This window comes from Nicotiana tomentosiformis, chromosome 6, assembly GCF_000390325.3.
Source record: "Nicotiana tomentosiformis chromosome 6, ASM39032v3, whole genome shotgun sequence".
In the NCBI taxonomy this organism is placed as follows: Eukaryota; Viridiplantae; Streptophyta; class Magnoliopsida; order Solanales; family Solanaceae; genus Nicotiana; species Nicotiana tomentosiformis.
The window spans coordinates 28,296,525-28,323,431 of record NC_090817.1 but is presented as its reverse complement, the minus strand read 5'-3'; the positions used below and the strand labels follow the sequence as shown (position 1 = coordinate 28,323,431).

Below are 26,907 nucleotides of genomic sequence, written 5' to 3'. Positions count from 1 at the left end.
ACAATACATATGATCACTGCATTAGAGGCAACAGCATCAGGTCTAGTAGGGATAGCATAGAATCGGTCCTGATCGCACCCTGCTCGACCTCCCCTCCAGGGCGACCTTTAATTGCTTGGGCCCCACCTTTTAACGCCTCCTAATTTCCAGGAATTAGTCACTTCAATAGCCTTCGATGGTTATACGAGCTGGCTAAGTTGGTGGCATAGCTGCTGGTGCTGGTTCCATCGTCTGAGAACTCTGCTGTGGAGCTCCACTCAAAAACCTAGGGCAATCTCTCTTGATATGATTAAAGTCTCCGCACTCGAAACAACCCCTCCTATGACAGAACTGCAGCTCTAGATAACCCGAGGAACTACCTATAGAAGCCTGAGCGGATGAGGCATGGTGAGAACTCTGCGCTGGTAGTGCACTGAATGAGCACTGTAAGAACTGTGGTTAGCTGATGCACCACGATGAGCTGGACGAGTTGTCTGAGCGGGCCTATAATGACGACTCCTACAGTGGTAGGACTGTCCCCAGAAGGTACACCACCAAAGCTTCCCGAACCTCGAGGCCTGTTGGACTCCCTCTCACCCCGCTTATGGCTTCGAACCATCTCTATCTGCCGAGAAATGTCAACCACCTCGTCAAAAGTGGCACCAGATACCCTCTCCCTAGTCATAAGCAACCACAACTGATATAAGAGGCCATAAATGAACCTCATGATTCTCTCCCTATTAGTGGGAACCAACCAAACTGCGTGATGATCTAACTCAGAAAACCTCATCTCATACTGGGTCACAAACTTGCCATCCTGCCAAAGCTACTCAAACTGTCTGCACATCTCCTCCCTGCGAGATTGCGGTATGAACTTCTCCAAAAAGAGAACGGAGAACTCCTGCCATGTAAGTAGTGTTGCACCAACCGGCCTGTGCCTCTCATAAGCCTCCCACCATCTGAAGGAAGCCCCAGAAAACTGAAAAGTAATGAACAAGATCCCACTAGTCTCCAAAATACCTGTTGTACGAAGCATCCCTTGGAACTTGTCCAAGAAGCCCTGGGCATCCTCCGACTCAGCTCCACTATATGATGGAGGCCGAAGCCTCTCAAATCTCTCAAGTCTCCTCTAACTATCATCAATCATAACGAGGACCACCGGGGCCTGAGCAGCCGTAACCGGCTCGGCTGGCAGCAGGGGTATGACTACCTCCCCCAGCCTGAGAAGTGGTTGGCGCAGCCAGAGCCGATACCACCCGAGCAAGGCCTGGACAGACCGTCAATATCTATATCTGGGCCAATGCCTCCTGAAGGCCTGGAATCAGAACGTGCACAGTTGGTGCCTGAGCTGGCCACACTAGCTTAACTACATCTGGAATCTGCTCTTGAGCTGGAGCAACTGGTGGATCTGCAGGTACTTCTCCAGCTGGTGCAAGAGCTGCACCTTTACCCCTACCGCGACCTCGGCCTCTCGTGGCCCTAGCTGGTGGTACTGGTGGCTATCCATCCTGTCTGGTAGCACGTATCCTCACCATGGACAATAGGATATAGAAGTTTAGTTACTGGAACAATAAATCCGTACAACAAGAATACAAGAATGTGAAATTTCCTAATGGTTCGGCAGCCTCTCGAAGATAAGTACAGATGTCTCTGTACCGATCCGCAAGACTCTACTAAACCTGCTCATGACTTGTGAGACCTATGTAATCAAGGCTCTGATAACAACTTGTCACGACCCAAAATCTTAACCTGTCGTGATGGCGCCTATCGTGGTACTAGGTAAGCCGATATTTATGAAATAAGTCCAACACTTCACAGAAAACATATTTAAAATAGTTTAAATGATAACAACTTCCTATAAACAGGATAGAAACCCAACTAAGTACATGAGTATCTATACATCACAAGTCCGAAAAAAACTGTCTATGAAAATGTGAAACCAAATTCAATAAGTGGAAAGATAGGGAAGGAGAAACAAGGTCTACGAAATGTTGACAGCTAACTCGAAATCTCCAGAAGATCAACTGTGCGCGGAAATCAACACCCACTGTGTCCGGGAACACCTAGATCTGCACACGAAGTATTGGGTGAAGTAGGAGTACAACCAACTCAGCAAGTAACAATACTAAATAAAGAACTAAAAGTTGTGACGAGCTTCACAGTTATAGTTCAATTACAGTGATTTCAACATAAGAAAGTAGGCATGCTATCAAGTTCGATAAATTAGGTCAACAGTTATTACATGACTAGTTCAAGTGAAACAGAGTGTAATATCTTTCAGAAATTTCAAACAATGGTACATGACAGTTAATGCAACAATAATGAAATCAAATGCATCCTCTCAGGGCCACAGTCACTCCACCTTCCCATTCACTCAACACTCAGCACTCGACACTCACACTCAATAGGTACTTACACTCACTAGGGGTGTGTGTAGACTCCGGAGGGGCTCCTTTAGCTCAAGCACTATAATCTGCAAGGACAACTCATGTGTTGCACGGACAACTCACGTGCCATAATATAATATCTGGATCCGCACGTACAACTCACGTGCTGCACTGACAACTCACGTGCTATAGTGTAATATCTGTATTCGTACAGACAACTCACGTGCTATAGTATAATACCTCACAATCAGGCCCTCGGCCTCACTCGGTCGTCAACCTCTCCAGTCTGTCGGGCTCTCAAAACTCATAATAAGCGACCCAGATAGCAATGATACGATGAATCAAAAAAGAACAATAGAGACCGAGATGTAATATACAAATGAAGACTGAGTACAAACAATAATTTAGCAGATAATTCAACATGTACACGACCCCTGTGAGTCCCTACAATGCCAACACGTAGTCTAAACATGATTTGTAGTTAAATTTCTCTATTACATGGAGAATGTACATATAACAATAGATTATACAACTACACGGTTCCACGGAATTTAACCAAGTCGCAATTCCTACGGTGCACGCGCACACGCCCGTCACCTAGCATGTGCGTCACCTCAAAACCAAATACATAGACACATAATATGGGGTTTCGTATCCTCAAAATCAAATTTAGAACTATTACTTACCTCAATACGAGCAAATATGTACTCCAACTCACCCTTGTCTCGCGAAACGGCCTCTAAATGCCTCAAATCTAGCCATAAACAATGCGATAAAAATCAATATGGACTAAAAGAATCAACTCCATAAGAAAATGCTAAGTTATTAATCAAAATTAAAAATCGGCTCAAAGGTTGGCCCTGAGCCCACGTCTCGAAATTCGATAAAATTCACAAAACCCGAAAGTCCACTCAACCACGAGTCTAACCATACCAATTAGATATACGTTAATTAGGTGCGAAAATAAATGGGGAAGTAATATTATTTATGAAAAGCGCCTAAACTGTGCTTGAAATGTTTGATATAAAGCCAAAATCGCGAACCCTTGTTTTTAATAATCTGCCCAGGCTTTTCGCACTTGCGACCATATGTCCGCACCTGCGGAACCGCTTTTGCGATCAATTCCTCGCTTCTACGGAAGTCACTTATATTCTTCAGGCCCACATCTGCGCTCCATGTTCCGCACCTGCGGTGCCGCTTCTGCGGCCTTCCATCCGCTTATGCGGAAATAGTCCACTCTCTCAATTTCACATCTGCGGAGCCTCGCTCGCACCTGCGGGATCGCGGATGCGGTTAATTCCTCACACCTGCGTCTTGCCCAGGCCAGCCCAGCTCCGCTTCTGCGTAAGCCCAACCGCATTTGCGGTATAACAGGTGCGGAAAGGACCTCACACATGCGACCTCTTCTCACCTCTTCCCTGGCCGCTTATCCAGTTCACCTCTAGCTTCTGGGAGATCGCACCTGCGATCCCCACTCCACAGGTGCGATTAAACGAGAAGCTGGTGAGCTTCACCACTTCCTTCAAACTTCAAATCGATCCGCTAACCATCCGAAATCAACCGAGGCCCCCGGGACCTCAACCAAACATACCAACGGGTCCTAAAATAACATACGAACTTAGTCGGGCTTTCAAACCACCTCGAACAACATCAAAACACGAATCGCACATAGATTCAAGCCTAATAAACTTTAAACTCCCAATTTCTACAAACTATGCCGAAACCTATCAAATCACATTCGATTCAGCCCAAATTTTGCACACAAGTCACAAATGACATTATGGACATATTCCAACATCCGGAATCGGAATACGACACCGATATCAAAAAGTCCACTCCCGGTCGTACTTTTCAAAAATTCTAACTTTCGCTATTTCAAGCCTAATTCCACTACAGACTTTCAATTCACCATCCGAACACGCTCCTAAGTCCAAAATCACCTAACAGAGCTAACATAATCATCAAATCTCCGTTCCGGAGTCATTTACTCAAAGATCAACATCCGGTCAATCATTTCAATTTAAGCTTTCAACCTTGAGACTAAGTGTCTCATTTCATTCTAATATCACACCGGACTCAAACCGACTACCCTGGCAAGTCACATAACAGCTATAAAGTACAAAATAAGCTGTAAATGGGGGAACGAGGCTACAACTCTCAAAATAACTGGCCGGGTCGTTACACTGCTATTTTTCCTTCTTTTACTGCTTTTTCTTTGTCGTAACTGCCGTTGCTTCTTTTGTTTTGTTGTTCTTTCACTTTGTTGCTACCGTGCGTGCTCTTCTTTTTTAACTGTTATTTTTTTGTCTTTCACTGCTTTTTCTTTGTCAAAAAAGTTGCGTATACTTCGCTCGTTCAAGCTGTTTTTTCTCGTCTTTTTCTACTTCACTGCTGCTATTTTTTTGCGTATTCACTTCTGCTGCTGCTGTTTTTCCTTCTTGTTTTCTTTGAATTAATCAAGAATAAAGTTTAAGTATTTAGATTATTAACATAAAGTTTTTGGTGCTTTCATTCTTCTGATTAAGTATTTGGAAAAAAGTTTGGCAACAACATTTATAAACGTATGATTTCATACATGATTTTCAAAAAAACATGTACTCACTCCGTTTCAATTTATGTGAACCCATTTGACTGGGCACGGAGTTTAAGAAAAGAGGAAAGTCTTTTAAACTTGTGGTGTAAAATGAGGCACATATATTTTGTGTGGCTATAAATCATTGCATAAAGGTAAATTGTTTCCAAATAAGGAAATGGGTCATTCTTTTTGGCATAGACTAAAAAGGAAATAAATTCACATAAATTGAAACATAGGGAGTACTAGTTTAAGCTAAGATTTATCAGTGGGAAAAACATGTACAGTAAGTCCACTGTATTCATAGAAGTGCTGCCAAACATTAAATTCTGTTGGTCTACAATGATGAATAATAATGGCGCAAAAGTTTAAGCTACAATTTAATTATAACTTCGTGTCAGATATACTTCTTCTTTTAATTATGTTGATAAATTGCTTGTACAAGCTCTGTAATCCAGCCTCAAAACCCTCGATGCTCGAATCAAGTGTTTTTAGGTTAGCTGATAGCCTAACTACTTCTGTTGCTTTTCCTTTGTTGTCACTGCTGCGTATACTCCACTTGTTGCTGCTGTTTTTTCTTATAATTTTCCGTTCTCCCATTTCGCTTTTATTGTGTTTACTATATACTTCGCAAGTTCTACTTATAAGCTGTTGTTTGGTGCTTCTTTCTTCCTGCAGAGAATTTCCAAAACTAATATTGAGAACCGAAAAAAGTTGAAGAATCCTCACTCTACTGGGAAAAGAAGTTTTGCATTAATTCAATCTAAGTTGGTATATTACTAACAACTCATGGAAAATATTTTCTCAAGTTTGGCTCTTGTTTAGTTAATGGATGATCACCAGGAAGGCTAACTCACTTTCATATAACTAGGAAAAAGGCAAGGAATCTTCGGATCCTTTATCTTCAAAGGAACTCTATGTAGCTACAGGAAAAAGGAAACTTGGGCGATCATACAAGTGCTCGTATGAAGATACAACTAGTAAAATTTTGAGAATTTTGAATCTTTAATTTTCTTCTTTTTATTATGGCAAAAATGGTTGCTACTGCTTATAACTTATGAAAGTTTGAAGAGGAACACAATATTGCTTATTTTGCATATTGCTGCTGCTATGTTTCTATGCCTATCTTTTATGATGTTAATACATCTACTTCATCATGTTAATAAATATCTTATGTTGTTGTTGTTCCTTTTTCTTGCTTTTTTCTTAATTTGCTTAACTTATGTGCACAAATAGCGTAACAAATCGAATTATATTTTTAATATGTTATAGCACGTTATCTGATGTTATATCGAGATCTATTATTTATTTTTATTAGCTTAATTTTTATTTACTAGAATTCTATCTTTATGAATTTGTGTCGTAGGCTGAAATGGAGGAAATTGATGCATAACAAAATGAAAATGGCAATGAGTCCGTAGAGGCATTTGCATCTGTCATGGGACCTGAACATCCTAGACATCGAAGTTGTATGGACGGGGGGTTACAAGAACTTCTTTGTGAGAGAGTAGGATATTTTGAACCTTCTTCAAATGCTACAAATTCTCTGTAATAAATGGAGGAGAAGATACATAGAATGGAGGGAAAAATTGAGGAACAAAAGACAACTATCCGTCAAGAAGTTGTTGCAGATGTCCCTGCACGACTTCAATGTTCCGAAATTGATATTGATGCTAACATTATTCTAGAGGCTTTGGGTGATAATTCACCGGCAGAAGCTTCCTCTGCACAAGAAACAACTTTGCAACCAATCCGTCGTCCATCTACTAATAGCAAAAAGAAGGCCAGCTCATTCCAGGGATTAACTCGTTTACAATGTAATAGTTTTTGAGAGTTTCGGTAGGGGCGGGGGGTAGAATTTTCTTATATACATTGTTGTGATCTGCATATATTTTAAAAAAACAGCATATTTTGCTAAGAGAAATCGGAGTTAGACTGTCCTCCCCTTCTTCTTCTTTTTTTTGGGGGGGGGGGGGGAAGGGAATAAGGAGGCTGTCCTGCTCTAGTATCTACCTTTGAAAGCCTCGAACAGTTTTAGAAGTTCAGTCGCGCTAGCAACCTCCCAATCGTTTAGAAGTGTTCTTAAGGTAAAATTTCGCCCTTGTTGGCTATAAGTGTCTACCACTGTTGCTTGAGGAGGTTGCACTAATTTGAATAGATCTAGAAATATCTCTTTGAGAGGACCATTTCCAATCCAGTCATCATTGTAAAAAACAGTCTCGATTGCACTAATTTTGATTTTAGGATTATTCAATCACATAGTTGGGTTGCATCTTTATAGCAAGTTAATAACTATGACTTCGATGACCCATTGTTTCGCAACAACTTTCATATGACGAGTTTCGACTTAAAGTGCTACTTGACACTTGAGAAAATATGTATGTTGCTTATGAGATATTGAGCTATGGTAGACTTCAGAGATAATCTTTTGTTACAATAGAACGCCAAAATAGTTGAGCTTTTTGTGGTTGGGAATTAGTGCATAACAGCATGAATTATTTTGCAGTTTTGGTTCAATTTGGTAATGGTCATGGAAACAATAGACTCAAGATGGTTGTTTCATGTTCATAATAAAAGAAGACATTTCTGTGGAGGCTGTATGCCTTGGCTTCCATTCGTAGTTGTATCAAATTGTATTTTTTCACTAAATACTTTGCCTGGTGTTTCAGAATATGTCTCTTTTATCTTATTTCATTAGTGGTATCAATATTGTTTTGTAAGTTCTCTCTGGAAAATTCATCACTAATCGCCCACCAGTGGCAATTAACTCCAAAACCAATAGTATCACATAATCTCCATATTAGTTGGTTGAATGCCATGTGATGTTGAAGAGTTTGCTGATTGTTCATTGTTTTCAATTTATGGACTTACTTGATTGCTGGCTTCTTCTACGTTATAGAGTTTTATGTGATGATGAAGAGTTTTATTAGATTGTTGCCGAAAATTTTAAGAATTCGGAGAGTTAGAAAATTTCCGAGTTATCAAATTGGTTATTCAATTACTTTGTGATTCAATTTTCTAAAACTAATTTATTTAATTATTTCTGATTTTTTTTTGTAGGTGCAGCGATTGCGGATGAAAGCAGTGATGAAGACCTTACTTGAGTGTTGTTGATCGTTGTAAGACTTTCTATTATAATGTTCAAGGATATTTTAGTTTAGAACTTTCTGTATGCAAACTCATCTATTTTGATTTTTGAATTGTTGATCAAACAATGTATTCATACTTTGTTTTTGTATATGGATAACGCTAGTTGGATATTTTAATTTTATTTCGTGGTTTATATAAGTTATGGTGTATAAAATTTCATTGCATAGAAAAATATTTCTCATTTTGCTTCCATAAATATTAGAAATTACAATTGTTAATTGTTGCAATAGAGAATATAACCATTCCAATAGACCCAGCAAAAACAATAACAGCAGCCCCTAATAACCGTTGGAATATATTGAAATATCTGTTGCGATATTGATTTGGAGGGATTTAGTTCTAATGATTTGATTATTTGCAAATGGGTTCCGAAGAGTTTGCGATGGTTGGGCCACGACATGTAGTTGATCTACTCTACAGGTAGGGGGAGTTCGTTATGTGTCATGATTTTGTTCTCCGGGATTGAGTTAAATGGAAGGTTCTTGGTTGATGAGGTATTTATCCTTCTTGTGATTTAGAGTTGATTGTGAGATTTTTGTATTTTCATAAGTTAGCATGATAGTTGCGGTGCTCCATGTGGAATTGAGAGTTCAAGTAAAAGGTCGTGGTTTAGTTTCGAAGAGAAGGTCATGCGCTTCAGACGACATGGGAGATTTAAGATGTTTAAGAGGATGTTGCATTATCTTGTATCGCCTGAGAAATATGTGCGTGTTAGGAGACGCGTCGTGTTTTGGCTTGCGGATAGTTGACTAGTATTACGGTAATCGCCTGGTTGTTGGCTGCTGAGGTACAAGTTGTGCTACGTGGCTCAGAAGATTTATGTGAGTATTTGATGTGAGATGATTGTGTCTGAGTGGTGTGTTAGTCATTTGAGTGGTAGAGTTAGGACCGGATATGGAAATTCTTATAGTCTTGAGGTTTAGAGAAAGGATGTTCTCAGAGACAAATTATTCCTTGGTTATGGACCGTGAAGATATGTTAAGAGTAAGACGTCTAATTGTTTATGTTACGAATATGTTACTATGAACTTTTGGAAGGTTATTTGCCTATTCTAAGATGGTCGGAATTTATTTGGGGGTCCCTTGGTAGGCCTAGTGGGAATGTGTACTTTACATTGGATCAAGTATGTTTACTCAGCACATCAATTGTTGGGTGTGTCACTGGCTAGAGTTGATTTTATTCATGTTCTGATGTCTCATGTGTTACTCTCTTAAGCTACAAATGGGTTGTGAGACTACTTGACTATTCACATACATGATGTGGTTCTGTTCGGGACTTGTGGCGAGATTCGAGAAGATGGCCCTTGGGGTGTTGAATTGGTTATTGCACCTTGACTATGGTTTCCCATCTGTGGTATATTGTGATATATGTTTCTCCGTGGTTATGGTCATGCACTTCGCGTGTTTGCTGTTGATATGTATGTGGTTGTTGATTGTGAGCGTTACAGATAGATAAGTATTTTGTGTGGATTGATATGTTTGGATCGAACTACGTGCTGCAACGGAGTTATGATAGGACATGATTCTTTGTGCTAATGTCGTGTTCTTTGCTTCTGCCTTGTGAGATGGGTTCATAGAGTTGTGCTTTGCAGTGGTATTTGTTGAACTTATTGGGCGGTTCTCTTATTTGTCTCTTCTTCCATCTTTGGTTATATTCGAGTTCTTGCTTGTTGGTTGCACATATTGCGTCATATGTGAACAGGGGGCATTTGGTGTGGCTTGTCAGTTGAATAGCGTGTACTGGGTAATATGAGATTATTTGACTTGAATTAGTGCAATCAGACTTGGATAAGGTATGTTTAGATAATAATGTCATTAATCAGCTCAGAGTTTGGCAATGGTTCTAATCGGGCTAGAGATCTCCACGGCTTGTTGATTGGGTGATGGTTACGATTTTGTACATGTTTCTTACATAATTATCATTATTGTGAAGGTTTGGAACAAGGTTTTATTTGATATGAGGTATGCTACCGATACCGGGTTTAGTAATGAGCTACTATTACAGTCTAAATATCTTACTATGAGTTCATGAGTTTTATGGCACGTCGTGTGATTATATCCTAGAATATGGTTATGGCTTGATGCAGCTTGTTTAGACTTATATAGTGTATAGATGCGAAACTTGGGTCTTAAAAGGAATTTTGGATCTTTGACTAAGAGTTGACTTTGAGTCTATCGGGTTTGGATTGTTATTCCGGGACTTAGAATGGGTCCATTTTGTCATTAGAAACATGTGTGCAACGTTTGGTTTCATTCCAAGCTGATTTAATATGATACAGATGCGTTCGACGATGTTTGAAGGTTTGCAAGTTGAGAGAATAATCTTGGTCTTCGATTCTTGGTTTTGATGCTATTTATGATAGTTCAAGAGTTTTGATAAATTTGGATAATGTATTTGGAATCGTTGGTATGATTAGACGGAGTCCCGAGAGGCTCGGGTGTGTTTTGGGTCTTTGGTTGAGTATACTAGTTAAGTTACGGAGTTGGAGTTTGACGATGGTCAACATTGGGTCAAGACGACCTCTTTTCGGTGTTTTAAGTACTCGAGTAGTTTCATAACATGTTTTATAAAAGAAATGCATATATGATTTGTGTCTGGGAGGTTCCAAATAAATTCTAGGTGGTTTCGGATCATTCTGCTGAAGTTTGGGATTGCTGGTGCTGGTACATTGCAATTGCGAACTTTTTCTTGCAATTGCGAACTTCGCATTTGCGAACTTCTGGTCACGATTGCGAACATCCACAAATTGTGAACTTTTGGTCGCAAATGAGACATCAACAACTGGGTTAAGAGATGGAATTTCGGGATTTTAGTTTATTCTTTCATATTTTGAACCCTAAACTTGGCAAGGGGAGATTTTTCATCGGGAGTTTCATACAAGAAAAGAAGGTAAGTGATTTTTACCTATTTGTGATTATATTTCACGGATCTACTTTAATTTCTACGCAAAAAACTTGGAATTTCAATGTGAAATTTGGGAGTTTTGACTACACTTTAAGAAAGTTTATTTTGAGGATTTGAGTACCGATTTGGACTCTATTTTAGAATCTAATCATATATTTTGACTCGACGGGTTATGGGTCATCAAATTCTGGTATTGGTTTCAGGTTTCGGTCACGCGGACCTAGGGTTGATTTTTTTTAACTTTTGTGGAATTCTTCAATGCTCGAGGCTTTATTGATTTAGATTATCTCCTATGGAATTGGTTGACTTCCTTGATAGATTATTGGCTTGATTCAAACCGGTTAGAGGTGATTTCTCACGGAAACGCGATTTTGGAGGTTTGACCTAACCTGGATGAGGTAAGTGTCTTGCCTAGCTTTGGTTGAGAAAATTTCTTATACTAATTTGCTATATGCAGGGGTGATGTATATATGAGGTAACGAGTGTATATACATGTGCCATGGGTATTCATGCTCGGGGTAGAGTCTAGCTTACTATATGCCTTGTTTAGTTGTGTGTTACTTGATTCAATATATTATTTAATTAATCGACTACATGAGTACAATAAACCACGCTAGAGAAATGTTGAGACTATTGGTACTTTATGTTGAACATGATGAGAAAATCTTGAGATTTATGCTAAGCTTGCCTTGGAGGTAGATATACGTATGGCTGAACACACATTGGTACTTGTTCTTGCGATGTGCGTTGATTGAGACGTGTGAGATCTCTGTGTTACATGTGTTCGTCTTGGATGGCTACTTGAGTTATTTCTCCAGTCGAGAGATCATGTTTTTAGGATTATTATTTCTTAAGTTAGACAAGTTGGGAATTTTTGGAGTTGTTCCTAAATTGAGTTAGTTGTATTCATGTCTATATATTGAACACCTATCTGCATTCCCTATTGTTATGTCCTTGTACATTATGTGGGCCATTTATGAGTTTATGTCTTGATGAAAACTATGGGCATGTTGTATTGTTGTAATTACGGCACATGTTGACGTGTTGGGCGGATTGTTGGGTATTGGCACGAGGTTTCTACCGTGCGATTATCATTGATATTATTGTTGTTGTTGTTGTTGTTGTTGTTATTTTTATTGTTGCGATGGGGAATATTATTAAACCGGAGCGACAAGGTGGGATATTGTTATTTTGTCAGGTTGGAGCGACAAGGTGAGATATTGTTATTTTGTCAGGCGGAAGCAACAAGGCGAGATATTTTTAAACAAGAGTAGGATTCATGCTACCTTTTTGTTCTAGAGTTGAGTAGCTGTGAAAATAGAGCTTTGCATTGGAGACGCACCAGCGTACTGGATTCATGCTACCTTTTTGTTCATGGTAGAGTTGGATTTCATATCTGTTTATGTAACTTCAAACAAATATTGTATTTATTCCTTTCATCAGCTTGTAAATCTAAATCATAGTGGTTAATGACTTGTACTACTAGTCCTTGGGGTAGTTAGATTGATTCTTTTGTCGTTTTATTTTTAATATTGATAGTTTTTCATTATAGTAGTGACTTATACTGTTAGACTTGCCTGGTGGGTTGGGTTAGGTGCCATCACGACTCGATAAAATATGGTTGACATTGACACTAGTTCGGGGGAAAATGAGGATATCAGTATTTGGAAAAAGTTTCAATTTGGCAGCTTGATGTCTCATTCCAAGCATTTTTCAACATTAGAGTTATGTGGTGATATGGGAATGTAACCACATCAATCAATGAGGAATTACGAAGAGGAAAGGCAAGAGTCGTACATGTTGAGATTTGAAGGCGCAACACAACAAAATGATATTCCTCAAATGAAAGCCAATAAATAAAAAATGAAGGAAAAGACATTTGGCTTGTTCATCCACTTACCACCTCCCACCGTTCGTGATCACAAACTTGAGTCCTATTTAGGTGCCCATTTCATATCCTCCAAGTGAAGAGAAAAGTTCTAAAGTTGACTCGCGTTGTGCCACGACGTTAAATGTGGCGCTTTGTGGGAGGGAACCAATTTCTTTCAAATTTCTAAATCATTTTTAAGATTTTCTTTTTTAGAATAGTTTATTATATTATTTTTATACTAATCTGCAAAGTTTCAGAATTTTGGAGTTCATTTGAGCAGTTTTAGGTGTTGGAGGAACATAAAAAAAATAGTATGCTGTCTAATTCTGATATCTGGTTCAACCGCATATGCAGTCCTCTTGATCACATGTGTGAATGTTTGCTAAAGGACAAAGCATTTCAGAAGCAGGGGAATTCCTATGCATGTGTAGACGTTGGCTAAGCACTGAATCGGGAAACAGGCCGCAGGTGCGAGTACTTGCTGAAGAAAATGAACCTGCCGTAGCTAAGGACAATCGCACTTGCGTCAGTTGCTCCTACAACCAGCTAACCGTAGATGCGGTCCCATGGGTTTTTACCTAGTTTCACACAAGGCAGAATTTTACCGTGTCTCAAAATCCTCTCCCTCTCATACCAGCATACACTCTCACCACCCTCTCTCTTCTTCCACTGTTCATCAAATCAAGTTATGTTCTTCTACACTCTCCCTAATTTTTCACGGGTAAACCAGGTAGTGCTCTCTCCATTCCCTTCCTTTGTTCCAATTTTGGAAGAGGTGGAGAAAAATTTGGGTTTAGGGCACGCATGTGAGGTGGTACAATTGTGAAGAATTGGGTCATTTGTGCCTTCAAATCATTGGAAATCAAGTAGTATAATCATGTATGTGCAAATTATCTGAAATTTAGAAGTCTGAGTATATATTTGGTTGTTTAATCTTTATTCCAACTCAGAACAAATGGGGCACTGGGTTCTAAAACCAGTGGTGAACTTCGTACCTGCATCTCTTTATCCGCATGTGAGATTTTTAACTGATTCTAATTGTCCGCATCTGCGAAGTTTCCTTTCGCAGGCACGATGAGAGACTAATCCAGAAATTCGCACCTGAAATGAATTTTCCACAGAAGCGGTTTTCAATTAAACAGTCCACACCTACGATATATTTTTTGTAGGTGCGATTCCAGAAGCATAGCCTTGCAGGCAGTAGATTTGCAACTTAAGGTTTGCGAACCTTTTTTCTTAATTCTTTGGCCTAGTTGATGTGTTTTGAATTTCTTAATATGGTTTGAATGAAGTTCTAACTCGACATCGATTTTTAGGTACTTTGAGCTTAAAAAATAGACCCTAACCATAACAAAAATGAGGCACATGATCACGAAATTGAAGAAGTGGCTGAGGATTTGAACTATGATACCAATAGATTCATGTCGCGCGATTGTCAAAGTCGATATTATGATAATCTCATTACGAAGAAGCTCAAACTTGATAAAGGAATTGCGAACGACAAAGTGGTCGATCTCCTTTCAGATTTCCATAATCGGCTGGTTTCAAGCGGCTGGGCCTGCTTCATCCACACTTTTTGCAAGGCCAACGAGTAATGGGTACGAGAATTTTATGCTAACTTAAAGCATACACACTTCCAAAACCATGAACTCACTATATGTAATGCCCCGACCTTGGGGAGCGCGACTGGCACTCAACAGAGTTACCTCGGTCGAGCAAGCATGCACAGTGCCGTCTACCCAATTCAACTGCAAATAAAGAGAAGAATACATTTCAATAATAAGTCAATAAGAAGTCATGTGAACAACACCAATTCATTTCTATTAGTTATGTCATTAACAAGTCTTCAAAATAGTACGTTGTACAATCATAGTTAAAGTGAAACACATGATACCATTACAACATTTTTAGTTTAACTTTCCCAAAATAGATACAACCCACACTATGTCTACGGTGCCTCTAACTGGAACAGAAGAGTGTTGTGACAATGCCGACAACAAGGCCCCTGCTATACATCAAAATACTATGTACAAAGGATAGAAGATACATGACCCTGAAATGAAGTGGGGCTCACCAAAATTAACCAAGGAAAGAGTGTGGTGCTATCATTGATCAATACCACCTGCTATGGAACCACCTGTATCCATTAAAGATGATAGGACTTCACATGTTAAAAGGTCATATTAATACTCATTTAATGCATCCACAACTAATTCAAATTTACGGAGTATTACATTATCTCCCCCTTGGGATCATTCGTCCTTAAGTGATTGTCCCGATTGTAACTACGACTAACTCTGGACGTTAAGCAGGACTGATGGAAACATGTGAAAACTGAAATGTCATGAACCCGTGAGTACTAAATTGAGTGAATACATGGTTATTGAATTACTGAGATATTGAAATGAATAGGTCATGGACTGGATGGCTACTGAACTGACTGAATACTGAGCTGATTGAATATTGAAAGACATGGTGGTTATAATATATGGTCTGAATGAGAAGGTTAGTTCCCCAAAACACCCGCCAGCTAATAGAGCTTAAACACAAGTCTCACAGGGCATCATAATGCACATAACATGAAACATATACGTGAATGCTGGTCTGTGATGGATGTGTGAATGGTGAACTAACATGGATATATGAATATTGAACTGGCACAAATATTTGAGTACTAAACAGACATGAATATCTGAGCACTGAACTTACATCGATATCTGAGTACTATGTTGGCATGCATATTTCAGTACTGGACTGACATGAGTATCTACGTAATAAACTGACATGAATGTTCTAACATAAGATCTGAATACTGGAAACATAAATGTCATGACATGAGATCTGAATACTGGAAACTTGAATGTTATAACATGACACGTGAAATATTGGGTGTACAAACAGAAACTCTGGCGGAAACTCTAACTCGTAAGCTACTTGCCCGATCCTTCACAGGATCCTATATGGCTCGATGTATCTGGGACTTTGATATCGTTTGAGTCTCTTATTGATATCATCTTTGATACTGTTTACTGTTGCTCGTTCTATTGAGAGGGTATTTAGTTTTACATACTAGTACTATTCCATATATACTAACGTCCCTTTTTCCTGGGGCGCTAATAGACAATGCAAGGCACTGTCTAGGGAATTAACCTCAGCGCCCCTGACAGTGCAAGGCACTGTCTAAGGCATTAAAGTCGGCGCCCCTGATAGTACAAGGCACTGTAGTTTTGGCACCTCTGATGATTCCCCGCGCCGACGATGTTTATCCGAGCTACTTTTATTTCCTCCTAAATTATGGGACGTGTTCACTTATTTAAAAGTCCTACCTCATCCCCCACACCCTAAACACAAAAACCTACTCTAGAGAGGGAAGCTCTCAAGTACCTAACTTCCCCAATGTCCCTCCATCATCCAAGGTAAGTTCTAACAATGATTCTAAGTTAATTTCAATTCTCCAACACCTTATTAACATGGGTAAATACTTCCAATCATTAGATATTCGATCGAGACACCATTGTTGAGAAACGAAACCCTAGAAATCTAATTCAAGAGGAGTGAACTTCAAAAAGGCATTATTTCTACTACTTAATCATTTATAGTTGTGAATTGATGAGTTATTCGAAGAATAGTAAATGTGTTTGATAAAGAGAACCATATGAACTATTCTAGGGTTTTGGGTTGTTAACTTATGATTGTTGTAAGAATTTGGGTGATGAGAAATGGTGTTAGTTACATCTATTTGGGATTGTAGAATCACCTAGAAGTAGTAGAATGAGAACTTTGTGAAGAAAAGACAAATTACTGAGGGCTATGAGGCTTTATGCCCATAAAGTATTTGATAAAATGCCTTAATGACTAAAAAATGAGAATTAGTGCTATTATTGGTTCCTCTTGATATATATTGACATATATTATCGTTTAAAAAGGTGATGAACATTGTGATATACTTAAAAGGACCAGAGTCAAGGTATGTGAGGCTAAATCTCTATGTTTCGTAATATTAATTATTCTCCCTACACTACGTTTACAACATTATTAATTGCCTAAAAAATATATAATTAAGCCTAGTTCCTTAAAAAGTTTTAGAACTTCTATTCTCTTGCTTCATAACTCATTCATGACTTTTATTTTTAACGTTGTGATCTCAGTGCATAATCAATATGGACTTGGGTTTGATGCCCATGAGTCTCAATCTAGATTACTCACCATGTCATCAAGAGTTAAAGTTCTAGTGTCCATAATTAGTTCAAGAAAACATGTCTCAATCTAGTTCTATTCAGCATTTCAGTATCACGTAACTCAATGTGATTCAGTATTTCAGTATCATGTATTACAATATGATTGTAAGTTCCTGATTTCAAATCCCTGAATGTTGAACACCTGTATTTGGGCCTGAGGTCGTAGTTTATGCTTTATGCATTTTTGGGCATAAGGTCGTAGTTATGTATATGTATACTTGGGCGTGAGGCCGTAACTTGTGCACATATATATTGGGCCAGAGGCCGTAGTTTATTCAGATAAATAGGTCGTTCATCATTTAGAATAGGGAGTATTCATATCCTTACTTCCTTTGTTCAGTTCATTTATTAATTATCAGTTATCATTTCAGTTATCAGTTATTAGTTATCAGTTATCTATTATCAGTTATCATTTCAATTTCAGTTTCAACATTTATCATATCAGTTATCAATTATCAATTCTTAGTTATCAGCTCAGTATTAGTTACAGCATTTATAGTTCTTTCTTTCAATTGCTTTACATACCGGTGCAATTCAAATGCACTGACGTCCCTTTTGCCCGGGGCCTACATCTCACGATGCAGGTAATAATTTAAAGTTTGACAATTCATAAAGCTAGGATTCTCGTACCAGTTATTTGGTGATCCCCAGTTCTTTTAGGTAATTATAATTACCTTACAGTCTTCAGTATTTTCAGACAGTCAATGTTTTCAGTACTTCATTAGAGGCTTCATAGACTAGAGTAACAGTTAGATAGAGTCACGCGCTTTCCAATGTGGTGGCCGATGCCTTGAGTAAAAAGGCAGCGAGTATGGGTAGCCTTACATTTATTCGAGTTGTTGAGAGATCGCTTGCAGCTGATGTTCAGGCCTTGGCCAACCAGTTCGTGATATTAGATGTTTCGGACCTTAGTTGGGTTCTAGCTTGTGTGATTTCCCGGTATGTCATGCCCCGAACCTGGGAACATAATCTTGAGAACCTCTCCACTCAATCCTTGGCAACCCCAGCATCACCAACATCACGATTTTAACGTGATAATCCAGAATAACATGACATGATAACAACTAGTCCATACCTAAAATCACGTCGAAATCAACCATACAAAGAAATAAGAGATCAACTCCAGTCTTCAATCCCCCAATAGTCACTACAAATGACCGATACACATGGTCCACAATAATAGTATTGCCCACTGGCATAGATACATGAATAGATGAAACTAAGGACACACGGGGCATATCTACAAAACGAGCAAAATATGATGATACATACGAATAAGAGGAACCACGGTCAAATAATATAGAAGCATCCCTATGGACTACTGAGACAATACCTATGATTATTGTGTCTGAAGCAACGGCCTCTGTCCTGGTAGGATAGAATAGAATCGAACCTGACCACCACCTGATCAGCCTCCCCATCTAAGGTGACCTCTGGCTCCCTGAGCCCCACCTTGAGCTGGCTGAGCGGGTGGCGAAGTAACTGGTGCGAAAGTCGCAGCCGGACTTCTCAGCTAAACTGGACCTCCCAAAGGTGGGGAAAATGCCTCTTCACATGACCAAACTCACCATACTCAAAACAACCCCGCTCTGACAATGTTATCAAGTACTGAAGCGGACCCCGAGAACTAGAATAACTACTAGAGGAACCTGGTGCAGATGAACCCTTAACTGAAGGAGCACGAGATGAACTTTGAGCTGGGAGTGGACTGAGAGATGACTGACCCGGATGAGCACTGTATGAACCATGGCCAGCTGATGCACTCCGATGAACCTGACGAGCCATCTGAGTGGGCCTATAATGACGACCCCTGTTGTGGTAGGACTGCCCCCAGAAGGAACACCACTAAAACCACTCGGACAACGAGGCCTCTTGGCCTCCCTCTCCTCACGCTCCTGACTACAGACCAACTCTTGCCATTGAGCAATATAAACCACCTCGTTGAATCTAGCACCTAATGCATTCTCCCAAGTCATGACAAAACACAACTGATAGCTGAGTCCATCAATGAGCCTCCTAATCTTCTCTCTCTCTATGGGAACCAACTAGATAGCGTGACGGTCCAACTCTAAAAATCTCATCTCGTACTGGGTCACAGATATGCCCTCCTGACGTAGCTTCTCAAACTGCCTATGCAACTCCTCTCTGTGGGTCAGTGGCACAAACTTCTCCAAGAAGAGAATGGAGAACTCATGCCATGAAAGTGGTGCTTTACCAACTGGTTTGCTCCTATCATAAGGCTCCGACCATCTATAGGCAGTCCTCGATAGCTAAAAAGTAATAAAGGAGACTCCACTAGTCTCCAAAATTCCCGTTGTGAGAAGAATCCGCTGGCACCTATACAAGAAGTTCTGAGCATCCTCTGACTCAACCCCCCTGAATGATGGAGGCTTGAGCCTCCCAAATCTCTCTGGTCTCTTCTGATCCTTATAACTCATAAAAGGACCCACCTGGGCCTAAGCTACTATACCGGCTGGGTTGGTAATACCCCTCGATGTCTGGAGTCCCTGCACTACCTACTTTGGAGTACGGGCAGCAAGAGTCTAAGTACCTCCACCGTCCTGACAAGTGGCTGGCACGGTCTGAACAGAAACCACCTGAGGAAGGCTAGTGAAAATAGTCAATATCTAGGCCAAAGCCTCCTGAAGGCCTGGAATCACAATGGACACAACTGGTGCCTGAGCTGGCCCCACTGTTTCAACCACATCTGGAACCTACTCCTGAGCTGGAGAAACTGGTGGATTTGTTGGTGCTGCTCTAACTGATGTATGTCATGCACCTCGGCCTCTACCGTGACCCCGACCTCTTGTGGCCCTAGCCGGTGGTACTGGTGGTCGTCCGCCCGGTCCGGTAGCACGTGTCCTCCCCATCTATGAGAGAATAGAATAACAGAAGTATATCTTCCGAAACCAACAAATTTTCAAGACAAAAATTTAAGAATGTGAAGTTTTCCTAAGGGTTCGGCAACCTATCGAAGATAAGTAAAGATGTCTCTATACCGATCCGTAGGACTCTACTAAACCTGCTCATGACTCGTAAGACCTATGTAACCTAGGCTCTGATACCAACTTGTCATGACCCAAAATCACAAGTATCATGATGGTGGCGATCCTGATACTAGGGAAGCATACAACTCACACATCTCAACATCTTTAAATTTAAAATATACGGAAATAAGGTTATGTAAGTAAAAGTCTAATAAAGCTGGATTAAAACGTCACAGCTCAATACAGAATTTCCCAAAACTCGGATGTCACTGAGTACATGAGCTATTATACAATAACATAGTCTAATACACTGTCTAAGAAAGTATAATAGAATAAGTAAAGGTCTGCGGACGCCAAGGCAACTACCTCGAAAATCTCCGAACTGCTGAAACTCCAAGATCAACAGCCACCGTGCCTGGAAACACTTGGATATGCACACGAAGTACAGGATGTAGCGTGAGTACAACTAACTCAATAAGTAACAAGTCTAACCTTTGGACTAAAAGCAGTGACGAGTCCGAACAATACGGTTCAAATACATAATTAAATAGTACGAAAATTTACACAACATAAAATAATAATATCTCAGAGAAACTCATAATCTGCAAGTACCAGTACAGGAATGTAGACATGCTTCCACGTTTAACAGTTAAACTCAAAACGGATAAAATATGTCAAGTCTGGATGATATGAGGAATATGACATATCTATATCTACATGCCAATATGCATATCTCAGAGTACTCAACCTCACCTTTTCAATTCTCACTCAGCACTGTACGGTACCCGCTGCGGCGTGCAGCCGAATCCCATCTTGAATAAATAGCAATTGCACTCACTGTGGGTGTGCATACTCTAGAGGGGAAGATCCATCTAAAGCGCTAATAAATCATGCTGCGGCGCGCAACCCAATCTAATCATGAATCGATAATACCTGATGCAACGTGCAGCCCGATTCCATCATCAGTCAATAGTACCCACTTTGACGCGTAGCCTGATCCCACAATATCACTCACAAAAAAGGCCCTTGGCCTCACTCAGTAATCAATCTCTCTAGTCTCTCGGGCATACAAAACTCATGCTAAGCAACCCAAATCAATGATACATGATGTGACAATGTATGATAACAGAGACTGAGATATGATATGCAATGATGAATATGCCTGAGTAAATAACTGCAGTTAAGCAGATAACTCAACAGCAAAGAACGACCATTGTGGGTCCCAATAGCACTAGCACATAGCCTAAACATAATTTCTAACATAAATCACAACTCAAATGCTCTAACACAGAGAGTACGGTAATGATAGTCAGATATGGTGACTACACAGTCCCACGAAATCGACTAAGTCATAATTACTACGGTGCACGCCCACACGCCGTGGTAGTAATGATATGGTTGGATTTGTGGTTGAATGGGTCCCCAAGTCGCAATTGCAATATTTGCGACTGATCAAATAGCTAGAGGGACGCGATTGTTGAGTTCATTCTCTCATTGTTTAACCCTAGACTAGGTAGGAGGCGATTTGGAGAGGGGATCATCACCTAAAAACCTTGGGCAAGTGATTCTAATCTATTTCTAACTATATTTCATCAACATATCCTAGATTTTAACATCAAAATCTTGTTAATCAAAGTAGAAGTTTATGAAGCTTTATCAAGTTTTTTGAAAAATAAGAAAATTGAGTTTTGAGAGTCTATTTGAACTCGGATTTTGAAACTAATCATATATATGTACTCGTGGGGCTATGGATAGACAGAATCTACAATTGGATCCGGGTTTTGATCGGGGGGCCTCGGGTTGACTTTTGTAGACTTTTTGGGGAAAAGTGTAAAAATCTTAACTTTATCTATTGCAATTGAATTCGCTAGTATTATTTGATGTTATTGAGTCGATTTTGGTTAGATTTGAGCGTTGTGGATGTTGATTGTAAGGGAAAATCTATTCCCGAGTATTGAATTGGCCTAATTGAGGTAAGTGTCTTAGCCTAAGTTCGTGTGGGGGAACTACCCCTTAGGATTGGTATTGTTTGATTCAATTGTGCTAACTGACATCCGTGTACGCAAGATGACGAGTGGGTGCATGGGTTGTACGTAGTATTTGACCGGTTTAGGCTACATAGACTATTTGCATGCTTTAATTAAAATGCCATATTATTTTTTAAATTCTCATAGTTAAATCATCCTTAATTGTGTTGACTATCCTTAAATGCCTTAGTTGACTTGTTTAGTAATTGTTCTATATATTGCTTGCTAAATTACTCCATGCTTTAGTTGAACATGCTGTCCCCTTTTATTGTAACATATTATCTCTTCATTGTTAATTAGCATTGTTGAATTAATTGTTCATGTCGTCCCTTTATTTGTTGACTTCCGTTATTTGATACTCATTATTGAAGATTATTTCCTTTATTGTGAGTTAGTCTTATCTAATATCGTGGTTACACGTTGTTTTCTCAATGTTGAGTTATTTGATGTTGAGGTTGTAGAAGTTGTTAATACGTTGAGGCGATGTTGGTTATTGTTGAAACACCTATCTTATTGAGCATTTTCCATCCATTATTGTTTTCGATATTCTCGTATATGTTGTGTTGGAGCCATGGGCTATTCTTGTGGAAACATTGATATTGTTGTTGTTGACAAGTTGTGATATGTGGGCTAAAGTGTGTGTAGTTATTTCGAAAAAACTGTTTTCAAAACCTATTTTCAAATGTAAGGCTCACGCGGTGACATAAGGAAGGATTGTGATTGAAATTGAGAAATACGAATACAAGGCAGTACCTCAGTTGTTATTCTTGATTATACGAGGTGGTACTTCGATTTGATTTCATTTTATATGAGGCAGTACATCGTTGTGTTTCTTGCTGTTATTTCATGCTGCAAAGTGTCGGGGAAGGAATATTTCTTGTTTCTCCGTACATGATCTTTGTATCACTTCAGTTGCTTCTTTCATGCTATTTCTACTTTTGATTTTTCCGGTATTAGATCATGCTATCATCTTGTTCTGTATTAGTTGCTTTCTTACTTCCCATTTTCTATCCGTTTTTCATTTTATACAGTCTATTTCATATCCTAGTAGGAGTCTTGACTTGGCCTCGTCACTACTCCACTGAGGTTAGGCTTGATACTTGTTTTGTACCGTTGTGTTGTACTCATACTATACTTCTGCATATCTTTTTGTGCAGATCCAGGAACGTCTGCTCATGCCAATAGATAGAGATTCATACTAGTTGTTTTATCGGAGACTTCAAGGTATGCCTGCTCGGCATCCGCAGGTCTCGGAGTCACCTTCCTTTATACTCATTTACTAGTGTATTTACTTTCAGACAGAGATGTAGTAGTTACTCTTATTATACTATGTAGAGCTTACGACTCGGTTCTACTGGTTTTGGGGTGTGTAGTGTAAGACTCGGTTTTCGGAAGGTTTTCATCTATTGTTCAGTTATTTTCCACAATTTGTTAATTCATATACGTTCACTTTTCATTATTGTTGGGCTTACCTAGTTGTAGAGAGTAGTTTCCATCATGACATCCTACGGCGGGAAATTGGGGTCTTGACAATGTCAAATCATGAATGTCACAATACCGTCTAGCATGAGAAAAATGCATCTCTATGCCTACATGCCAAGTATGTATGCCAAATGAATTATTTCACGGTGATATTCATAGGTACTCTCACCCTTAAACATACTCAAGTTGTCTGTCTCAAATTCCCACTTCATCACATACACACACACACACAATCACTCAGCACTGTATGGGTGTCTGGATCATAATCCCCTCACTAAAGCACGTGTATGTATATCACTGTGCCTGTGCTCACTGTTGGTATGTCAGACTCTAGAGGGGCGGATCCTGCCCAAGCGCTAATCAAAAGCCTATAAGACTTGCTGTTGCGTGTAGCCCAATCCATTATAATAATAAGCCAATAAGGCATGTTGCGGCGTGCCGCCCAATCCACAATAGTAATAATAGTAATAAAGCCAATGTGGCCTGCTGCGGTGTGCACCCCGATCCACAATAACGCTCTCAAAACGGCTCTAAGGCCCACATATGTCATCAACCTCTCAAGTCTCAAGGGCTCAGAATCTCATACCACTCAGTCCAACAACTTCACATATAGTAAAGCAATTATAACATGCAATGTTACCGATGAATGATGAACAGAGACTAAGATATGATATGGAAATGATGAATCATGACTGAGTGTATAATTAAAATTAAATCAGATAACCCACAACAACAGAAATAGTCTCATCAAGTCTCAATCAAGTAGCCACATAGCTAAATATGATTTCTAGCATGAATCCTAGCTCAATTAATCTAACAAGTAGGAAAAATACGGAGATTACGGAAGAATACGGAAGAATTCAGCAACTGTTATAGCTCGAATCATATCCTAGATGACCTTGAAACTCACATTTGATTATCCCAACATAATCCTAGTGAGATTACACTTCGTAATGGACAAAAATGACATTTTCTAATTATTTCAGCAACAAAAAACACTTCCTTTTAGCACCAAAAACTCATTCGGAACCTCCCGGACACAAATCATATATGCATTTCAATCATAAAGCACGCTACGTACCTGCTCGCGCACTCAAATCACCAAACAGAGGTCATCTGGACCTGGTATTCAACATGATCAAATTACAAATCCTTAACTTAACTAGTTTCTCAACCAATGATGCAAAACACACCCGAGCCCCTCGAGAACCCATCCGATCATATCAACAAGTACAAATACAATATCCAAAGCATCAAAACATCATCGAAAACATTACAACAAAGAATCGAGGCTCAAACGAAATAGAATTTCTCTTAAGTTATTAAATCTTCATTCTTTCAAAAGAGTGTCCGAATCACACTTAAACACTTCAGATGACTTCCAAATTTTGCAAACAAGTTCAGTTCAACTATATAGACCTATCCAAAGTCTTGGAACACCAATTGGAGTCCAATAACATTAAAGTCAACTCTTTGTCGAACTTTTGAACTCTTAAGTTCTTCAAATTGCCAACTTTTGACAAATAGTTTCGAATCCTTCAAGGAACCTCCAAAATAGAATCTGAACATGCGCACAAGTCAAAACTCATCATACAAACCTTTCAGAACCATAAAAACTCGATTCTGAATCCGTTTGCAAAATTAAATCCTTGGTCAACTCTTCTAACTTAAAGCTTCCAAATTGATAGTCATTCTTTCAACTCAATTCCTAATCACTCGAAAATTAAAACCGACCATACACGTAAGTCATAATACATCATATGAAGATACTCAAAGCCTGAAACCACTGAACGAACCACTAAAGCTCAAAATGACTGATTGGGTCGTTACATTCTCCCCCACTTAAACATAGGCCGAATCACACCATAACCATAACCCAAAAGGTAATCACATGATATACCACATAGCTAAGATACATATAGCAACGAATATCGGCCACCATAACTGCTCAATAACAAACCCAGTACCGGTAACAAATCTCATATCAAATAAAACCTCGTTCTGAACCTTACCACACTGCAAATGACGACATGAACACGCAGAAACTCATAACCACCCATCAGATCAACAAGTCGTGGATCTCTTTCGCCCGCCAAGGACTATAGACAAATTCTAAGCTGGTTAGTGACATTATTCTTCCAAATCTATTGTAATCAAATCGGATTGCACCCATTCTAGGTCCAATGACCACATCTCATCAAATACAAGCTTCTCCTCTAATATGGTACACCAATACAACCCAAGGCCACAAACTGTGCAATCCGCGCACCCATAAGCAACAATTCAAATGTACGCAAAAGTGAATATATGACTCAAATGAGAGAACCGTTCCGCAAGCTCAATAGATACCACCACAAGCACAATGCTATGAACTCATCACACAAAGGAGAACCAAAACACCTGAAATCAACACAAAGGATCATATCCCAACATAACTCTGCCGCAGTGTGTGACCAAATATAAACACCGATCCACATGAAATACCTCGAGCTGTAATTCTCAAAATCAACAACCATACGCAAATCAATCAACAAACACACGAAGTGCATGACAATACCCATGAAGAAACAGATAGCACAATATACTACAAAAAGGACAGACCATAACCAAGGCGCAATCAACCATTCAACACCCCAAGAACCATCTCACTCGAATTTCGCCACACTACCCAAACAGAACACATCATGTGTGCAAATGGTCAATAATCTCATAACCCATTGCAGAATTAAAGAGCAATATGTGGCATCCAACAAATACGAATAAGATCAACTCTGACTGATGACACATCCTTCACTATATATGTGCTGATTAAACAAATCTGACCTGGCGTAGAATACACATCCTCATCAGGCCTACCAATAGGTTCCCAAATCAGTCCTTGTCATCTAGAAATAGATAAATAATCCTCCAAGAGTCCACAATAACCTGACCATAACACATACCATTAGTCGTCTAACTCTAGACATATCTTCATAGTCCACAACCAAGGGATATTCCACCACTGAGACTCCTAGTCTCCAAAACACAGGAATATAAAAGAATCACCATATCTGATCTTATCTCCACCACTCGAATGACTAACTCATCTCTCATACCCGATCATCCCACGAGAAATACTTCCATAGTTCTTCTGTGCCACAGAACAAAATCTAAACATTAGCAGTCGATCAACCAAGTGAGCACCGCAATACCAATAAAGTATTTGTAAGTTTAAACACAGTGCGCCTTCTGTAATACGTACTGTTGATAACCAATTTTGATCATCCCTTTTAAAATTAAATTATTTCTTTTTAACGGTTTGCAATAAATGT

General features: G+C 39.4%; 1 protein-coding gene across 16 annotated transcripts in view; it reads left to right on the top strand.

Annotated features, from left to right (window-relative positions):
• The window catches only part of LOC104097862 (uncharacterized), a 44,277-nt gene extending 36,035 nt beyond the window's left edge, over nt 1–8,242 (top strand). For 11 of the 16 annotated variants that reach the window (XM_070177238.1, XM_070177230.1, XM_070177232.1 and 8 more), the window contains 3 exons: nt 5,617–5,709; nt 5,810–5,918; nt 7,999–8,242. In XM_070177238.1, the coding sequence (XP_070033339.1) occupies nt 5,617–5,709; nt 5,810–5,918; nt 7,999–8,042 (246 nt within the window). In that variant the 3' untranslated portion in view covers nt 8,043–8,242. Of the gene's footprint in view, nt 1–5,616; nt 5,710–5,809; nt 5,919–6,304; nt 6,495–7,998 lie in introns of those variants that run through there. The other 5 variants (XM_070177236.1, XM_070177239.1, XR_011408465.1 and 2 more) reach the window with 4 other exon arrangements.
• The last annotated feature ends 18,665 nt before the right edge of the window (nt 8,243–26,907 follow it).